The 19,683-nt window shown below is 37.8% G+C and overlaps 1 protein-coding gene across 7 annotated transcripts in view; it reads left to right on the top strand.

The window, feature by feature from the left end:
• The window catches only part of LOC309843542 (uncharacterized protein), a 90,832-nt gene that overhangs the window by 18,413 nt on the left and 52,736 nt on the right, over positions 1-19,683 (top strand). For 5 of the 7 annotated variants that reach the window (XR_014300197.1, XM_082689070.1, XM_082689068.1 and 2 more), the window contains exon 2: positions 6,860-6,926. Coding sequence is in view for 5 of the 7 variants with exons in the window: in XM_082689070.1 (XP_082545196.1) it covers positions 6,860-6,864 (5 nt within the window). In the remaining 2 variants the exon portion in view is untranslated. Of the gene's footprint in view, positions 1-6,859; positions 6,927-12,980; positions 13,055-19,683 lie in introns of all 7 variants that reach the window. The other 2 variants (XR_014300198.1, XM_082689069.1) reach the window with 1 other exon arrangement.

Genomic DNA, 19,683 nt, shown 5'->3' with positions numbered 1-19,683 from the left:
AATTATTCCCTTGATGCAAACTCTCTTGGCTCAGTTCTCACTCTTCCTCCAACTTGGTAGAAACAACTTTAGAAATCAGGGAAAAAATTCATCACTCAGGATGTTAGGGAAAAAATAGACCCAGAATTCTATTCTGCCGTCTCAGAGAAAACCCCTGTTAACACTTCAGGCTTACCTTTCTAAATTTTCCTTCATACATAGATAAATAGATGAATGGATGTGGGGTGTGTGTGTGTGTGTGTGTGTGTGTGTGTGTATAAACCTAAACATTTTTTTTTAACTATTTGTCTACAAAGAACGAAAGCTCCTTTTTTCCAGTTACTTCTATAGCATGCCTCAAGTTTCTAAGTAAAAGTATATATACCCACATCATTTTCAATTGTCAGTAGTATGACAAAGTGAGGAGATATGGCATAACTTATCTGGATAATTATCACTTTTCTATGTTTTGCTCCTTTAAACAATGTTTAAGTGAGCATTTATGTACAGATACCTTTATTTGTTTATCATATTGCTTCATTATAAAAAATTCCCAAAAGTAGTATTTTTATGTTAAGGGCTATGCATATTTCAATTGTGAACATATATTGCCAAATTGCCCACCAATCTGTAGGCCTTTCATAGTAGGGATGAGTGTGATTTCTCCTAATATTTACCATTATTGGCAGGGCCAGGATTAAGGTCATATAAAATGCAAGGCTGAATCCTGCCTTTTTTTAAAACTTTGACATTTTGTTCATCATGGATTTTTTTCATTAATTTCCATCAAAATTTATTTATTCTGATTACTGAATTTTTTGTTCCTGAGGCAAGTAACTTGTCTTACCATAGTCCTTGCCTTGGATATTTAGACTGACTTTTTTTTTTTAAAAAGCCAATATGGTTGGTATGAAATGATGGTTGTTACTTTAGTTTGCATTTCTAAAATTTCTAGTAAGGGTAAGAAATCTTTCATAAGTATAAAATATGATAATTTATATTTTTTCCTCTAGATTGGTTGTTTGTGTTCTTTGCCAACGTTTTATGAAATACCGTCTTTTGCATTTTGATTTGTAAAAACTCTGTTTATCATATACATTGTAATAATTTCCCCAGGCTTTTTTCCAAGGCTTCTTTCACATGATTTTTTCCTATACAGAAGTTTGAAAATTTTTTGTAGGTATGATTTGAATGCAAAAACTGTTTGAAATGGAAAACCAATCTTCTACTTTTCCTCCCGTTCTTCAAATTTTTTTTTCCTAAGAGAATTTAAGACCAATTCTTCCTTGTCCCTAAGGAAATATTAACTTTTTTGCAACTATTAATAATTTGAGTGATTTGAAATGCACTGTCAAAGCCTGTTATAGCAGAAAAAGAGGGAGGTCAGGTAGGAGAGAAGAAGCAGAGTAGAAACACAAGAGGTAGAGTGGGGGTTTCTCCACCACTATAAAGCGATTTTTGGAGACAAGACACCTGGTTTCAGAGCTGCCTCGATTTTCATGCTGGGGAAGTGGCAGGATTCCAGAGACTGTTGAATGTGCATCCAGGCAGAGGCAGCTAGTTCCCTAAATCCCTGTATGAGACAGAAGCCAGAGAGAGCTACCCAACTTCAAGGACAAAACATAGACTTGAATATTGATAATGGCACCATGAGACATTCTACGGAAAATCAAAGCATTGACATTTGCATCCCATCATCCCCTGGTGCAACACACCTAATTTTCTGGTGCAAAAATCTGGTGCAACACACCTAATTTTCTACCTACCACGTAAGCTTCTCTGATTTTGATGCAACCTTGAGGAATAGAAGAAGGCCTCAGTTGTAATAAGGTTGGAACTTTCTGATAACCTGCTAGAAGGTTGAAATTAAAGGAATAATGTCTTGTTGACTATATATTCAAATTTGAAGTCTAAGATTCACATTTGCTAAATGATTAGATTAAAACCCTTTTCTTATATATCTTTTTGGTTTTGATATAATGCTAAGATAGGCTTTTCCATTTCAGGAATTTTTTTTTAATTGTCCTAGAATTTTTCTAGTATGTTAATGGTTTCATTTTTTTTAATCTTTAATTAGTCTCTAGTTCATTTTAGTGTGTTTGTGTGTAGTGGGAATATAATTTTAAAATCATTTCCAAAATTGTTGGCCGATTTCATTATCATCTCAACCATAAATAAAATTCCCAATAGTGTACTGGACATCCTGTGAATGTGAAGCCAGAACTTGTTCTTTTTTTCCCCGTTTCTTATAATTTGTCAGTCTAGGTTCTTTTTAAATTTCTTTCAGTTTATTCCTTTCAGTTTACTCCACCTAGCAACCAAAGTTATCTCTCTAAAAGACAAATCTGCTCGTGCCATATAGTTGCTGACAAGTATTTGAAGGGCTATGTTGTGTAAAAGAAATCTGCTCTGTTAGGAACAACCAAGACTTCTGGTAGGAAAATCTGGTGCAAATTTAAATTGTCAAACAGTTAAGGATCCGGTAACATAAAGAAGTGGATCCTTGAGTTCTCTTGCCCGTGAACGTATTTCAGATTGGATGAGTACTCTGACAAGATGCTGTAAGGGAGGCTGGGTGGCTCAGTCTGTTGGGCATTGGACTTTAGCTCAGGTCATGATCTCAGGGTCCTCTAATCGAGTCCCACATAGAGCTCCCCACTCAGAGGGAGTCTGTTTGTCTCTCACCCTCTGCTCCTCCCCCTGCTTGTGCTCTCTCTTTTTCTCTTTCTCAAATAAATAAATAAAATTTCTTTTTAATGCTGTGGAAGAGATTCCTTCATAGGTAGAAAGTTGGAACAGGTGATTTCCAGATTCCATAGAACTGGAGCTCAAAAAGTAACAAATTAAGTATAAAATTTGCTGTTAAGATATCTTCAGTTGAAACATGTCATCTTTTCCATTAAGGGCTATTTGTTTTAGGGCTATTTGTTTTATTCAGTTCTATTAACTGCCATTTCTAGTACTGATTTTAAAATAATGTGACCAAATTTTCTGAATATTTAATATACTTATTTATAATTATATTTGTTCCCTTTACTATTGGTGTAGTATTTTATTGCAAAATAACATTCTTATGAAATGTCAAACTATATTCTCTATCTCTGTTTTGGTATTTAATTAATTGTGATGATTTAAATATATTAAAGTTTATTAGCCAGAATATGATCTTAACATAACTCATTAAGGTGTTTTCTTTCTTTTAGTATGGAGTAATGTTACTGGACCATAGTTTTGGTAAAAAAAAAAAAAAAAAAAAAAATGGGGAAAAGTTTATTGTGCTTTTTAGCAATATCCATCAGCTCAACACTGATTATCATATGAAATAGGGGCAAGGAGAATATCAGAACTTCACAGTTGAGTGATTTAGTCTCTGAACCACAATCTAGTTAAGAGCAGAGCCTCAGGGTTACTAATACATTAGGACTAAGGTCACAGAAGGGAATCAGGTGCCTTATGCCTTGACTTGATTATTATTAAATGTTTCCCTTCAGGAACATTACATTAATTTTCCATTTCAGAAAGAAAATTACTTTTGCAATAGTTAGAACAGGGCACTAACTAGGTTCCTCCAAAATCTGGATATTTGCCAACTGCCTTGAGATATTCTTGATAGATAATTTCCTCCCAGCCCCCTCTGTGCGTGCACTAGGTTCTAATTGTCTAGTAGGTGGGAAACATAATTTTGTACTAAATGAATTTCCACATATGCTATTTGGAATACCTCTGTGATGTAACCAGTAATTCACAGGGGGTCTATTTTCCTAGATAAATGCTTTGAATATATGTTTAAAGTTCTGCATCTTTATTCAAAAAATGTTTTTAGTAACATTTCTCTATTTTCTATTTTTTAAATGTATAAGATTTAAATATGATAGAGTTAGCAAGTAAAGGAAGGGCCCATGGAAAAATAATAGCTCATCCAATCAAATGTTTGAGGCTCTATTTACAATTTACTCTCTCAAAACTTATCTCCCAAGGGTAACTTACTTGTATTGTGTGCAAATCTACTTAATAAATTTTGTAGATTGTTTAAAGGAGAATTAACACTTGCCAGAACATTTTTGGCTTTATTTTATTTTATTTTATTTTTATTTTATTTGGCATCTATATGAACATTTTTGTGTTTTGATAATATTTAGGACTGCTTCTAAGAATACTATATTCTTTGTACCACTATATATGTGGTACAAATTTTTAATTTATTCACTTTTTTCTGTAAAAAAAACATCCCAAATACTACTCTGAGATTAGAATATAGCACCTTAGGAGGCACCTGGGTGGCTCAGTTGGTGACGCATCTGACTTCAACTCAGGACACAATCTCGGGGTCCTACGATGGATGTGTCCTGTGTCAGGCTCCTGGCTCCAAGCTCCAGGCTCCAGGCTCAGTGGAGAGTCAGCTTGTTCCTCTCCCTCACCCTTTGCTCCTCCCCCTGTTTGTTCTCACTCTCTCTCTCTCTCAAATAAAATCTTAAAAGAAGAAGAAGAATATAGCACCTTACAATTGTCTGTAGACTACCTAAAATCATGAAATTGTATGTTCTTCCTCTCCCAGTATACTCTATAGGGTGGATAATTCAAACAACATTGGTCATAAGACAGGTTTCAGTTTCCATTCAATCTGTTTTTTTTTTTTACATTAACAAATGCTTTAGCATTAATTTTGCCCAAACTCACTCCAATAAATGAAACTCTTCTTGAGTGCATTTTAATCCCAGTGTATCCATTACCCGTGGATTTGTGATAAAGCACCTAAAAACTCAGTGGCTTCAAATAACCACTACATGGGAATTTGTTACGATTCAGTAGGTTGACTAGGAATGTCTTCTGGCAGTCTCTGCTGGGATAGCTAAACTGCTCTCTGCATCCTCTAGGAGATAGAACTGGGCTACATCAAAGATTTGACTTTTCCACACGGCAGCTGGATTCAAACGGGTGAAACTGGTGGAAGTGGGGCTTCTTGATGCCCTGGCTCGGCAGTCATTCCAATGTCACTTTTGCTACACTCTCTTGGAATGTAGAAAATCACCAGGCTGGGCCGCCTGGGTGGCTCAGTCGGTTAAGGATCTGTCTTTGGCTTAGGTCATGATCCCAGATCGAACCCCACACCAGGCTCCCCACTCAGCAGGAAGCCTGCTTTTCTCTCTCTCTCTGCTGCTACCCCTGTGCTCTCTCACTCTCTGTGTCAAATAAGTAAATAAAATCTTTAAAAAGAAAGAGAGAAAGTAAGTAAGTCACCAGGCCCACTAAAATTCAAGATGAAGAAGTAAACTCTATCTCTTTCTTGATTGGATGAATGGCAATATCACTCCCTAGGAAAGGAGAAATTTGGGGCCATATTTATTTCACAATCTACCACCTCTGGGAAGTAAGGAAGTGACCATGGTTTCAATCTGATTAATCCCCATAACTAAATCAAAATCCCAAGAAACCAGAAAGTATAGAAAACTCATACAACCCAAGTCAACAAAAATTTTTAACTGGCAAAATTTAAATAGACACTTTACAAAAATAAATATATAAATGGCCAGTAGGCACATGTAAAGATGCTCAACCTCATTTTTCATCAGGACATGTAAATTAGCACCAAAATAATATAACACACTCAACACATTTTACACATACTCCCATTCATTTATTCAAATAACATGTATTATTTTCTCAGTGCCAAACATTGTGATAAGCAATAGTTACATAAAATAAGTCATGTTTCTTGAATCTCCCAATAGAGATGAAGAAACTGATGCAAAATCAGATTAAGTTTTATAAAAGGGAGTGTACAAAATTTGTAAAGGAATGGAGGAAGTAGTGACAAGGTTTGAAAGACTGCTGAAGCAGGAGGCAGAGTTCTAGATGGTCTTGAAAGAAGAGTGAGAGTTTGCAAAGAATAATGGGGAGAAAAGGTATTCCAAGAAAAGAAATAATCCTGTACCAAAATACAAGGGCATGGCAGTGTGTGGTAGGTTTGGGGGAATAGGAGGAAGTTTGGCCTCTAAGGAAAAGAAGTAAGCTTAGTGGTGACTGATAGATGGATGAGTACACAATGGGTGGAGAGGCTCATGACTAACATTTCCTACTCCGTTTCTTTCTTGGTGGGCCACCACAGAAGACAACACCTCCACTGAGCCTTTAATCTCCCTTCTCTCTCCTTCCTTCCATAAGGAAAAAAAGAAATCCTCTTTCCTTGAGCTCCAGTAACACGTTGTTGTATACTTACCACTTTTTACCTTGTATTTAGACTATTTCCCTTCGTGTCTGATCTTTCCCATTTGACTGACAGCCACTGTTAATCCAGGACCTCGGTCATTGCTTCTTCTTCAATATTTTGTAGGATTCCTTACTTTTACTGAACCCAAATAAATGCTTGTTAAATAGCATTTTACCGTATTTATCTATTATTTTTTGGTATATGATGTTGACATGTTGAAATGATCAAATACAACATAGTTTACTGCAATCATCTCACAGGTTTTAAGAAGAAATGAAACAAATTGTTAATTTTGTATATTGTAGGATTTCTTTAAAATCAAGTAATTTTATGTATTTTTAGATGATTATTGGTTTTTAGTATATTTAAATTTGGGAATATTTATCATTTAAAACATAGATGGCCTTACATGTTAGACTGTGCTCTCAGTATAACTCTTTGTCATGGAATCGCTTGCTAACAGTAATTCATAAAAGATATATTAACTACAGTGGCAATGTGAGATATGAAATGTGTTCATATATGAAATAATGATAAACTCAAAACACCTCTAGCAATTCTTGAAGGATGGGCTTGGGGATAATAGGAGATAGTTTATTTTAGCATCTCACAGAGTGGAATGTGAATAGTTTAAAAATATAAATCTGATTTAAATACTATATGTATTTTTAGAATGAAAACTATACAAAACCAGGCTTGGCTGATGTATGTGAAGACAGAGTGAATAAAACACAGAACGGTAAGAAAGTGAAGTTCTAAAACTTAGTGTATACTGGACCTATATGTATTAAATGAAAGCTATCTGAATAATTTCAAGAAAGAAAAAAATTTTAAATCACAAAATTAACAAAGTTCATTGAGCATCTATTAGGGCTTCCATTATTTACTATATTCACTTTCTACTTTATATTATATGTCTTCAAGGAGACTTAGTTTCTACCCAGAATGAAAGGACACTTAAATAATTTATCCCTAGATGCCAGGATTTATCCTCCAACTCCTGTCAATCCCTCATCAATCAGGCCAGTCCCTAACTAAACAGATGGGGTTTTCACAAAGCTCTGACGGCCAGTAGGCATTGTTGAGCCAAGAATGAAAATTAATTCTATAGACAATGACCTTCTCCTGAAAATGCTTACATAGTCAAGGTTTGCATTCAATCACTCAAGGAAGATATATTCTACTTGATTTAAGAGAGGCCTTTCCTTTTACTACTGTATTGCTTGCTATTGAACAGGAACTCATAAGAAAGGTATTTGTTAGAAAACAGGGTTCTCTGCCTCTTTCCAAATGATGAGGTTCGGGTCATTTAAAATAGGGTTTCTCCATTTCTGAAGGAGGCTAATGCTCTTCTCCTTTCCAGCTGCAAAATAGTGTCCAGGGTATCAAGAACCACAGTAATTTGTAGTGTATTTTGAGTGTCGCAGGCTCAAATACCTGTAGCAATTTAAGTACCTACTCCATTACAGACAACTTATTAACTTTATTTCAGTGGATCCTAGAACAATAATGAGAAAATACCATTATTCCCATTTTATAAGTAAAGAGACTGAGAGTCAGTGATATTAAGGAGTTTGCCAAGATAAGATTTCAAGTAAGTGCTGGAAAGAAGATTTAGAACTGCTCTTCTGACTTCAAGATCAGAGCTCTCTTAAGTCCCCCACCCCGCCCTCTCAGAAAAATGCTATTGGCACTGAATTCTCTCCAGATTGTTTAGTGTGTTGAAGTAACACTCTGTATAAATTCTATAAACCTCAAACATGACTTCCCCTTTACCTCCAAAAAGAAGACCTCATAGCCATATCACCTCCACTAAAATTTGTCATTGCCTCAAAAAGACACTGATTGATTCTTTAAAAAAAACCTTCATATTTTTTACCTATGATTATAATAATCCTTATCTAAAACATTTTAAAATCAGCCATTAAATCATGTACTGCCTTTGAAATAGATTTTTTATGAAATAAAAGCTAAATGGTATTAATACAGCCTTCAAAAGAAATTTCTAACTTTAGCTGAATTTAACAACAAAGTTGGGATCTTTTCTCAACCTACAAATGTAATTAATTCACCACCTGGCTCAGAGCCTCAAAAGGCTTAAATAGAAAACATGAAAATTGCTTTCAGTTAAGGGGCAGTGCGATGAGATCGCATGAGAACTTAGTAAAAGACTCAGAAGATCAAAGCAGCACCTTGGCAGCAGGTCAGGGGTATCTGTTCAAGCACAGCTCCTCTCAGGGTTCAAGGGATTGGCATTTATGTGGGACTATAAATAAGCAGGCTCCATCAAGAAAGTGTCCCCAGTTTCTGCTTTTTAGAAACCTCTGAGGAGAAGTGTATTTATCCCCTGGATTTTTGTGCCTCTTGGCTGCCAAAAGGTTTTTGGAACCAAGTATCAAATTAGCATAAAGGGAAAGACATCACTAATTATCAACAACCAAAAAAAGGGAAAAACAAAATAACTGCAGCAGATAGATGTAAGATTCATGCAGCATACTCCATAATTCTAAATTTCTTTTTAGCTTCTGCAGGGAATTCAAATCATATTCATATTTGTCTCCCTCCTTCCTAGTGCACATCTTGGCACATAGTAGACTTTCCAAAAGATATTTGATGTCAGAATAATTACGCTGTTGAGTGAGGGACATTCACATAGAATATGCATGTCAGGGAAGTCAGTGTAATAGGGTCAGTGATTAGACTCTGGAGTCAGACTGTCTGGGGTCAAATACTCATTGCATCACTTACTAGTGTTATTATCTCACTCATTTAAAAAAAGGAAAAGAAGTGGAATAAATCCATTAAATAAAATATGGTGCATACTAAACCCAGCACGGTGCCCAGCAGACAGTAAGTACCCAATATACTTTAGCCCTTATTGTTACTGTCATTTGTCTGGCATCCCATATTTACCAACTTTAACCATCACATCTGTGTGAGTCACAGAGAGAAACCCAGGATGAAAGATGGTTCTATCAGGTGAACACCACCTGGATAAGTGGCTGTACAAAAGAGTAAAGATTAATGACTAGGGGAAGATCATAGGAGCTGTACTTCAGGGCTCTATCTTTGGCTTCTGCTAATCAATATTTTTATCAATGACTTGGTGGGAGATTTATCACATTTAAAGACTATCTGACATATCTGGTATAAAATGGCATCTAACATTCCCTGATTCAGCCTTTCTCAGCTTCTCCCCAAAATATCTGTGAAAAAGAGCAAATTATCAATATATCAAAAACTAAAAACTGATGATCCATGGATTGTGAGATAGGCATGGGCACTATCAATATGGCTCAAGAAGCATCTAAATCGATTTATCACAATCGATAATGACCTGAAATATATTCATTTTATCCAATTAATATTTATTGATTGCCTACAATGTGTTCAATACTGTTCTAGAAACTTGGGATCTATCAGTAAACAAAGCAGATTCCTGAATTCATGGAGCATGGGGATAGACAGTAATGATAATTAATATAAAATAAAATATATTGTATTAGATGGTTTTAAGTGCTATGAAACAAAATGGGGGTCAGCAGAGGATAAGGGCTACGGTATTAAGCAGGGTGGTCAGGAAAGTCTTGTTGTGAAGGTGAAATAGCAGCCAATACTAAAGGAAGGCTCGACAGAAGTAAGGGGTTGGCTATGGAGACATCTGAAGGAGGAGAGAAGAGCTGGAGGACAGACTCTGAGGCGGAAAGAAAGAAAACAATGGGGCACCTGAACGGCTCAGTCAGTTGTCCACCTTCAGCTCAGGGCATGATCCCCGAGTGCTGGGATCGAGCCCATGTAGAGCCCTGAAAAAGGCTCTCTACTCGGCGGGGAGTCTGCGTCTCCCTCTCACTGCCTCTACCCACCTGCTCACGCTCTGTCTCTGTCTCTCACTCTCTCTGTAAAATAAATAAATAAAATCTTTAAAAAATAAATAAAGAAGACAAAAACAAGATAATCATTTCTTTCCATGCTTTTCCTAAGTGAATAAAACATAATGATCCAGAGGAGTTTGTTTTAGAAAAAGAATAATAATATACATATTGAAGAACAGAGTCCAAACCCTAACTCAAGAAGTCTAAGTTGAATAAAAGGAAGTTTAATGGAAATAAGTGGGGGATAAATTATAAAGTATTACAATCAAGTTTAAAAAAGAAGTACCAGGGGCACCTGGGTGGCTCAGTGGGATAAGCCTCTGCTTTCAGCTCAGGTCATGATCCCAGAATCCTGGGATCGAGTCCTGCATCCGGCTCTTTGCTCGGCAGGGAGCCTGCTTCCTCCTCTCTCTCTGCCTGTCTCTCTGCCTCCTTATGATCTCTGTCTGTCAAACAAATAAGTAAAATCTTAAAAAAAAAAAAAAAAAAAAAAAAAGAAGAAGCTAAAATTAAAAAAAAAAAAAGTACCTAATTATAGCATAGAAAAAATCTAATTTAACAGCAGGCTATATCAAAGACACTTAGGAAGTTTTAGTTGTTTTCTTTTTTCTTTTTTTTTTTTTTAACCCAATTTGAGTCAACACTGGGAGTGGCTGCCAAAATAGCTCTGGTATTAAAATGCATTATTACATGTAGTATCCAAAACTGGGAAATTAATATTTTGGCCCACTCTACATGGTTGGTCAAATCCTAGAGTATATTGATCAGTTCTGTGTTCCACAATTAAGGTGCACTCAGAGGAAAACAAACATTATGTTAAGACTAATAGCAGAGGCATCTGGGTGGCTCCAATGGTTAAGCATCTGACTTTAGCTCAGGTCATGATGTCGGTTGAAACCCCAATCAAGCTCCCCACTCAGCGGGTAGTCTGCTTGTCCCTTGCCCTCTGCTCATGCTCTCTCCCTCTGTCTCCAATCAATAAATAGAATCTAAAAAAAAAAAAAAAGAAAAGAAAAAAAGACTAATAGCATGACATCTATGAGACTGACACTGAAAAGATAGAAAAAAAAGGCAAAGGATCACAATACGAACATATTTAAATAGTTGTAAATAAGGTACATGTATGAAGCACTTTCATACACTTTTTCTTGTTAAATCTTCACAGCCATCCAGAATTAAGTATTACTATCACTTTTATTGCCACCTCCTTTTTTAAGCCAAAGATTAAGACTCAGAAAGCCTGGGGTGCCTAGGTGCGTCAGTGGGTTGGGCCTCTGCCTTCGGCTGGGGTTGTGATCTCAAGGTCCCAGGATCGAGCCCTGCGTCGGGCTCTCTGCTCTTCGGGGAGCCTGCTTCCTCCTCTCTCCCTGCCTGCCTCTCTGCCTACTTGTGATCTCTGTCAAACTAATAAATAAAATTTATTAAAAACGATTCAGACAGCCTGATGAGAGCCAGGTTTGACTTGGGCCCTTGAGCATGACCATGCACGCTCCAGATCATGGCTCCAGTCCAAGGACACTCACCGATCTCTCAGGGAGAGCCATGCTCCCCGCCTACAAGTCTATCCCCAACACTAGTCTACCAGCTACTTGAATGACTGGGGCCCAGTGTTCCAGGTGCCAAATGACCATCAATTAAAGCCAGTCTTAGTTCTTTTGTTTGTTTGTTTTTTGTTTGAGCATTGGAGAAAAAAAAATTTTTTTAACATATAATGTTTTATTTGTTTCAGGGATACAGGTCTGTGAATCATTAGTCTCACACATTCACAGCACTCACCATAGCACATACCCTCCCCAGTGTTCATCACCCAGCCACCTAACACTCCTGCCCACCCCCCCCACCCCATCCCCTCCAGCAACCCTCAGTTTGTTTCCTGAGTTTAAGAGTTTCTTATGGTTTGTCTCCCTCCCAGGTCCCATTTTGTTACATTTTTCCCTCCCTTCCTCTCATGAACCCCCTGCCCTGTCTCTCAAATTCCTCATATCAGAGAGATCATATGATAATTGTCTTTCTCTGATTGACTTATTTTTCTAGTTCCAGCCACATCATTGCAAATGGCAAGATTTTGTTGTGGTTTTTTTTGGTTTTTTGTTTGTTTGTTTGTTTGTTTTGATAAGCCAGTCTTACTTCTCTTTTTTTATTTTATTTTAATCCTCTTAAACCTTAGGTCCCAGCAAATTTCTCTCTTCTTCCCACCTTGAAAATTATGAATATCTCTTAAGTACCCACCACGTGAGTAGCAAGAAAAGAGAGAGGTGGTGGAAGGGAGATGGAAAGAGATATAGATGAATAAAAGACCCTATCTGTTAAGTTGGAAATACATATACATCTTGACTCAGTCATTCCCTTTCTAGGTAGATTCTCTAGAAAGACTTGCATTGGTGTATTAGAAGACAGGTAGAAGGTTATTTTTACAATACAAGTAACATTGTTTATAATATTGAAAAACTGAATAGAAACTACAGGTGCATCAATAGAAACATGGGTGGGGCGCCTGAGTGGCTCAGTGGATTGAGCATCCAGCTCTTGGTTTCAGATCTGGTCGTGATCTCATGGGTTGTGAGACTGAGCCTGTGTTGGGCTCCATGCTCAGTGAGGAGTCTGCTTGAAGATTCTGTCCCTCTGCCCTACAACCAGTCACAGGTGCTCACTCTCTCACAAATAAGTAAATAAATCTTTAAAAAAATAGAAACATGGGTAAGCAAAAAGGTAAAATAAACAAACTAGAGCTTACAGAGATGTAGAGGTCACAAAAAGAAAGTTGAATGGGAAAAAAAGTTGCAGAATGATATATATAACATGATGACACTTATAAACATTTTTAAAACACCAGAAGTTTCAGATATATGTATTTCTCTGCTTGCCTCCATTCTTTCAAGAGTTGTCTTACTCCTGGTCACTTCATTTTCCCCTCTGTTCAGATGTATCTATCTGCTTGTTTCTGGGAACTTGATGAAGTCCCCAACAGAGATGAGCCTTCAGTCCTGGGAAGGAGGTAAGCAGGAAAGCTGGATCTTGAGCTTGATTTTCCTCATGCTCCTTACCTATGTATCTTTGCTTGGAATGCCTGTCCTCATTGCCTGATATAAAATTCTTACCCATTCTTCAAGATCTAATTTAAACCAATTTCCTCTGAAATACTTTCTTAATCACCCCTAATTAGAATTTAATTCTCTTTAATTAATTAATTAATTCTCCTTCCGTTCTCTTAGCACCTTTTTCAACCACACTAGAGAAATTGTTTATGTATGTCTGTCTCCCCACTACATGAATTGCCTCTAGAGACCATAGGTTTTATCTTCCACACCTCTGAATTCCTCCTCAGCACCTAACACAGGTTGCAGACCATCAGAAGTGTTCAGAATTGTTTGTTTAATCATGGTACTGTGCTGTATCAAGACTTGTTGATCTCTTAAACACCATTTTGCTCGGAACCAATCCTTTTTCCCTCATTCATTTTTTGTGATCTTAACTAAACCTAACTACATTCGGGATCAATTGTTTGTCCCCTTCTCCACCGTTTTATCCTCTGCATGCGGTGTGTGTATCTTGTGTGTATGTGTGTGCTTCTACGTTCACACTGACTTTACTTATTTTTAATTTGGGGAGCTATAAGCTAGTAGTCTACATGATTGAATTGTGCCTAATTTTTTCAGAGTTATTTCAGTGCTAATCTTTTTATATCCATCCATACTTTATCTTAACAGAAAATTTCAGCAAGAAGTGATGAACAAGTTGTTTTTAAATGGATCTTCCCAATTAATTGCAATACTAGAAAGTTAATGGAGTTGGAAGAGGAATTACTGGAGGCTCTGGGAGTTTTATGAAAGTCATTCCAAATTACCAGATAATGAGGAGCTTTCTTTGATAGCTAATTTATAATTGAATACAGCTGAATAGTAACCAGTCCAAAAAGCAACTCCACTTGTGTTATAGAATTCTGATTTTTTTAAAAAGATAAGTTTCTTGGGACTAGAACAATCAGCTCACATTATATATTTCTCTCTCTTGCTCTGCATCTCTCTAGGTTTACTTCTGTCCTTACTGAAGCACATCCTTTAGTAGTTCTTTCAGAAAAATTTATGGGTAGCAAAGTGATATAATCTTTTTCTAAAAGACTCCTATTTTGCTTTCAATTTGGAATGATGCTTTAGCTCCAGTGCTTTTAAAATATCACTCTCCTTTGTCTTCTGGCATCTATTACTGACAGAAGTCTAATGTCAGTTTAATTATTGTTCCTTTGACAATAATCTTTCTTTTCTTTTCATTTAGGTTTCAACATTATCTATTTATAAATGTCATTTTCCCTTTCACTATGCTACTACTAGGTATAAATGATTTTTGTTTATCCTACTCATTGCACAAGTATACTTTTAATCTAAGTGTAACAGAACTCAAGTGTGTCTGCTCAACATGCAGCTAAGCCAATCACTGAAACATCAGGCATATACCAAGGAAAGTGTTTATTTGAAAGGGAGCCAGGGCGCCTGGGTGGCTCAGTGGGTTAAGCCGCTGCCTTCGGCTCAGGTCATGATCTCAGGGTCCTGGGATCGAGTCCCGCATCGGGCTCTCTGCTCAGCAGGGAGCCTGCTTCCTCCTCTCTCTCTCTCTGCCTGCCTCTCTGCCTACTTGTGATCTCTCTCTGTCAAATGAATAAATAAAATCTTAAAAAAAAAAAAAAAAAAGAAATGAAAATCACTTTACCAAAAAAAAAAAAAAAAAGAGGAAAGGGAGCCAAAGGAGGAGATGGAAGGACAAGCCTCAAATCCACCTCCCTAAGGGGGGAAAGAACACGGTTTTTATAAACATGAGGGTTGAGACCACATACATATTGATGAAAAGGCTGGAGAAACCTGGGACCGTTCATGAGGAAGAGGGAGAATGCACACTGAGCAAACATATATGTACCATATACCCCATATTCATTTTGAGACAGAGGCTCAACATCAGAATGAGACAAAATTCAGTCCCTGGCGTCAGTGAGATTATCTTAGGACAAGGAGAAGGGGCTATGAGCATGCTCCAAGAGCTTATATAAACTGGATGGAGATTTGGACTCATTATCTTGGGTTAAGAAATTGCTTGTTCATAGGATGGAATATTATCAGTTGACCTTGAGTCCAAACGTCCGCAGTGACAACTAGTGAGTTTGTTAGTGGGGTCTGAAAAGACACAAGAGCTGATTAGGGGTAAACAGTTCTCTGAAAAGTAAACTTTAAACTTTTTGCTGGTTTTAACCTTGTTAACCCTATAGGGCATGGACTCATAATAGCTCAATTGTTTCCATCCAACTCCTAATTTCAGCTCAAGTCATGATCTCAGGGTCATGAGATGGAGCCCTGCATCAGTCTCCATCCTTCACAGGGAATCTGCTTGAGATTCTCTCTCTCCCCCTCACCCTCTACCCCTCCCTACCGATCTTGCACACAAGATCCCCTTAAAAGGGAGAGACAAGGGAATTGACTTCAAGCTGTATCTCTGTTACAAAAACACTGTTTTTACTTAGATTATATGTTTTAGTTGATAGAATTTTAAGAAGGCTGGTGAAATATGGCTGCAAGACACAGCATGTATTATAAAAAGAGTCAGTAATTGGCTGATAACAGAATAAACTGGTAACTCATAGCAATAGTCACCGCTTTCAAACAGCACTTTTGAAGATAATTAAAAATTTAGCCACCGCCTTTTTAATATTATTTCTCCAAAGTACTTCCATGGATTTATTTGTATGGGAGAGATGAAAAAGTGGAAAAGGTGTTAATGGAGAATGCAGAAAGAGAATTAACAAAAGCTCCAGTAAAAAACAAAAACCTCCCACTTTTGACTTTCAGTATCACTTCAAGTGCATCACATAACTTCTCTGCCTGCAAAGTAGAAATGCTAATATTTGCTATATCTTCAACTGATAAACATTCTTTGAACAACGAGGATTAAGACTCGATGTAAACACAGCAGACTGCTATTTTTACTAACATTTTTCAAAGCCTTCTAAAATTTTTAATCCACTAAAAATAATTACTTAATTACATGAAAAGGCATGAACACCTGACTAGATTAAGATTTCACACCCCATGGGGGAATGCACATAATGTCCCATGAATTTACAGAGGGAATAAAATTGGGCGTATAAACTTGGAGCCTTAGGTCAGGTTTACTCCAGTCTAAAGCTTTTATCCAACTGTAAGGAAAAATTTAGCTTTGTTTTATGAGATGAAAAAGTTATAAAACACACTGCTCTTACACAACTGAGTGACTCAAAGTGCTATTTCTCTCATTAATTATCATATGAGCTACAAGAATCAAATTAATTCAGGGGATGCTATGAACCACTATAAAATGTCAGTGTCCGTGTTTAAATAAAATAGTTGAACACTGTCGGAGTAAAGATTGTGTTGTGAAGAGTGCTAACATTTAAAAAAGAACCATGCCTACTTATTTATCACTTGTGTCTGTGTGTGTTAGAAGGCAGGAAGGGTGAGTGGAGAGTGGTCCACAAGGCCAGCAATATGCCATCATTGTCTTACTTTAGGAGTGAGTAGTAGCATGCCATAATTTGGTTCACAGGGATCTTGATCACCTTTCTCTTCCATAAAATATCATGTTGGTCCATTGTACTGATGGTATTATGCTGATTGGACCTAATGAGTAAGAAGTACCAACCACTCTGGACTTATTGGCAAGACATTTGCATGTCAGAGGATGGGAAATAAATCTGACTAAAATTCAGAGGCCTTCTACTTCAGTAAAATTTCAATGGCTGTAAGGTATTGGCATGTTGGGATGTACCTCTTTAGGTGAAGGAGAAGTTATTGCATCCCCTGAACCCTCCTATAATAAGAAAGAAGCAGAGTGCCTCACGGGCCTCAGATTTTTGAAGGCAACCTTATTTGGGTGTGTTACTCCAGCTCATGTATTGAGTGACCTGAAAACCTGCAAGTTTTGAGTGAAACCAAGAAGAAGAGAAGGCTCTGAAACAGGTCTACCTGCTGTGCAAGCTGGCCTCCCACTGAGCCCATATGATGGAGCAGATTCAACGATGCTTGAAATGTCAGTGGCAGACAGAGATACCATTTAGGGACTTTGGCAAGCTTGTGTAGGTGAATTGCAGCACAAGCCTTTACGATCTGGGAGCCTTGCCATTATCTGCAGATAACTACCCTCCTTTTGAAAAACAGCTCTTGACCTGCTTTTGGGCCTTAGTAGAAACTGAAAGCTTGACCACAGGTCACCAAGTTACTATGCTATCTAAGCTACCTTTCATGAACTAGGTGCTGTCTAGCCCACCAAGCCCTAAAGTTCGATGTGTATTGCAAGACTTCATCATCAAATATAAGTGGTATATACATGATCAGGCTCAAGAAGCCCCTGAAAGTACAAGTAACTTATGTGGATAAGTGGTCTAAATACTCATAGTTCCCACTCCTGCTACTGGCTTCTCTCTCCCAGCCTGCTCTGGCCCCAGAGAAGCATTGACAGAGGAAGAGAAGACACAGGCCTGGTTTATAAATGGTTCTGCATGATATGCAGACATGATCCAAAAGTAGACCGTTATAGCACTACAGCCCTTCTCTGTGACATCTCTGAAGAACAGTGGTGAAGGGAAATCCTCCCAGTGGGCAGAACTTTGGGCGGTGCACCTGCATGTCCAGTTTAGAAGGGAAAATAGCCAGATGTGCAACCGTACACCAACTTATGGGCTGTAGCCAAAGGTTTCACTGAATAGTGAGGAACTTAGAAAGAACGTGATTGGAAAATTGATGACAAAGAAATCTGGGGGAGAAGGATATGGACAGACTTCTCTGAATGGGCAAAAAATGGGAAGACATTAGTGTCCCATGTGAATGCTCACCAAAGGCAACATCAACAGAGGAGGATTCTAATAATTAAGAGAACAGGATGTCCTGTTCTGTTGATACGCATGCAAGTACATCGGACTGCTTTCATCATGGAACGAACAGAGTTTTGTTCTTTCCAGAATAGATATTTATTCTGGATATAGATTTGCTTTCCATACACAAAACGTCTGCCAAAATTATCGTCTGTGGACTTAGAGCATGTCTTATCTACTGTCATAGTATTTCACAGAGCATTATTCTGGTTAAGAAACTCACTTAACAAAAGAAATGGAGCAAAGGGCCCGAGCGTTATGGAATTCAGTGGTCTTACCGTGTTTCCCACCATCTGGGAACAGCTAGCTCGATGAAATACTGCAAGGGCCGGGGCGCCTGGGTGGCTCAGTGGGTTAAAGCCTCTGCTTTCGGCTCGAGTCATGGTCCCGGGGTCCTGGGATTGAGCCCCACATCGGGCTCTCTGCTCAGCGGGGAGCCTGCTTCCCCCTCTCTCTCTGCCTGCCTCTCTGCCTACTTGTGATCGCTCTCTGTCAAATAAATAAATAAAATCTTAAAAAAAAAAATACTGCCAGGGCCTTTTGAAGACACAGTTATAGCACCAGCTGTGTGGCAATCCCTTACAGGGCTGGTAGGAATAATCCCCAGAAGGCTGTGCATGCTCTGAAAGAGAATCTAATATAAGAGGCTGTTTCTCTGATAGCCACATATCTAGGCATAGCCTATTGCTTCTGTTTCTGTGGGGAACCCTGACTAATTCACCAGTCTACTTGCTCTTCTCTAAACCACTGCCACACATTTCCCCAACACTGCTAATATCTATCTTTCAAAAGTCTTCATAATTGCCAATTATTATGTTCCCCCAGAACTGGTATTTTGAAGGCCTAGCTCCCAAAGTGACTGCGTTTGCAGATAGGACCTTTAAAGAGGTAATTATGGCTAAATGAGGTCGTCAGAGTGTGGTCCTAATATAGAAGAAAGAGACAACAGAAAGCAAGCATAAAGAAAAGGCCATGTGGCAATACAGTGAGAAAGCTGCCAGCTACAAACCAAGGAATGAAGCCTCAGGAGAAACCAACCCTGCCAGCACTTTGATGTTGGACTTGCAGCCTCCAGAACTGTGAGAAATAAATTTCTGTAGTTTAAGTCACCTGGCCCGTGGTGTTTTGTTATGGTAGCTCTAGCACAGTACTGTACCACCTCTGCCATGAAGTCTTTCTGAATGGGCTCTCTCCTCTGTGGAGCCCTTTAAAGCAGTTTCTTCTGCATTGCCCTTATGGTATTTCTTTTTTTTTTAACTTTTTATCTTGAAATAATTTTAGTCTTACAGAAAGTTGCAGAAATAGTACAGAGAGTTCTCACATATCCTCCACTCAGCTTTCCCTGCTGTTAACACCTTATATAAGCAAGAAAGTAATGTTGGTGCAATACTATTAGTTAAAGAACAGACCTCATTCAGATTCACCAACTTTTCTCAAGTGTGTGTGTGTGTGTGTGTGTGTGTGTGTGTGTGTGTGTGTTCCAGGGTAATACAAATTTCCGCATGGTGTTTAGTTGCCATGTTTTCTTAAACGCTTCCAATCTACGACATTTCCTCAATTTTCTCTTGTTTTTCAAGAGATCTCCCATAAAAGTGATATCATACAGTATTTGTCTTTCTCTGTCTAACTGATTTCACTTAGCATAATGCCCTCAAGACCATTTTTATATCTTGTTTTTTCATGTGTGTATGACTTGTGTCTTCATATATGGTCTCCTCTTCCTAGCAGGTTTTTGT

This window comes from Mustela nivalis (assembly GCF_964662115.1).
Source record: "Mustela nivalis genome assembly, chromosome: 11".
In the NCBI taxonomy this organism is placed as follows: domain Eukaryota; kingdom Metazoa; phylum Chordata; class Mammalia; order Carnivora; family Mustelidae; genus Mustela; species Mustela nivalis.
This window is presented reverse-complemented; position numbering and strand designations above follow the sequence as displayed.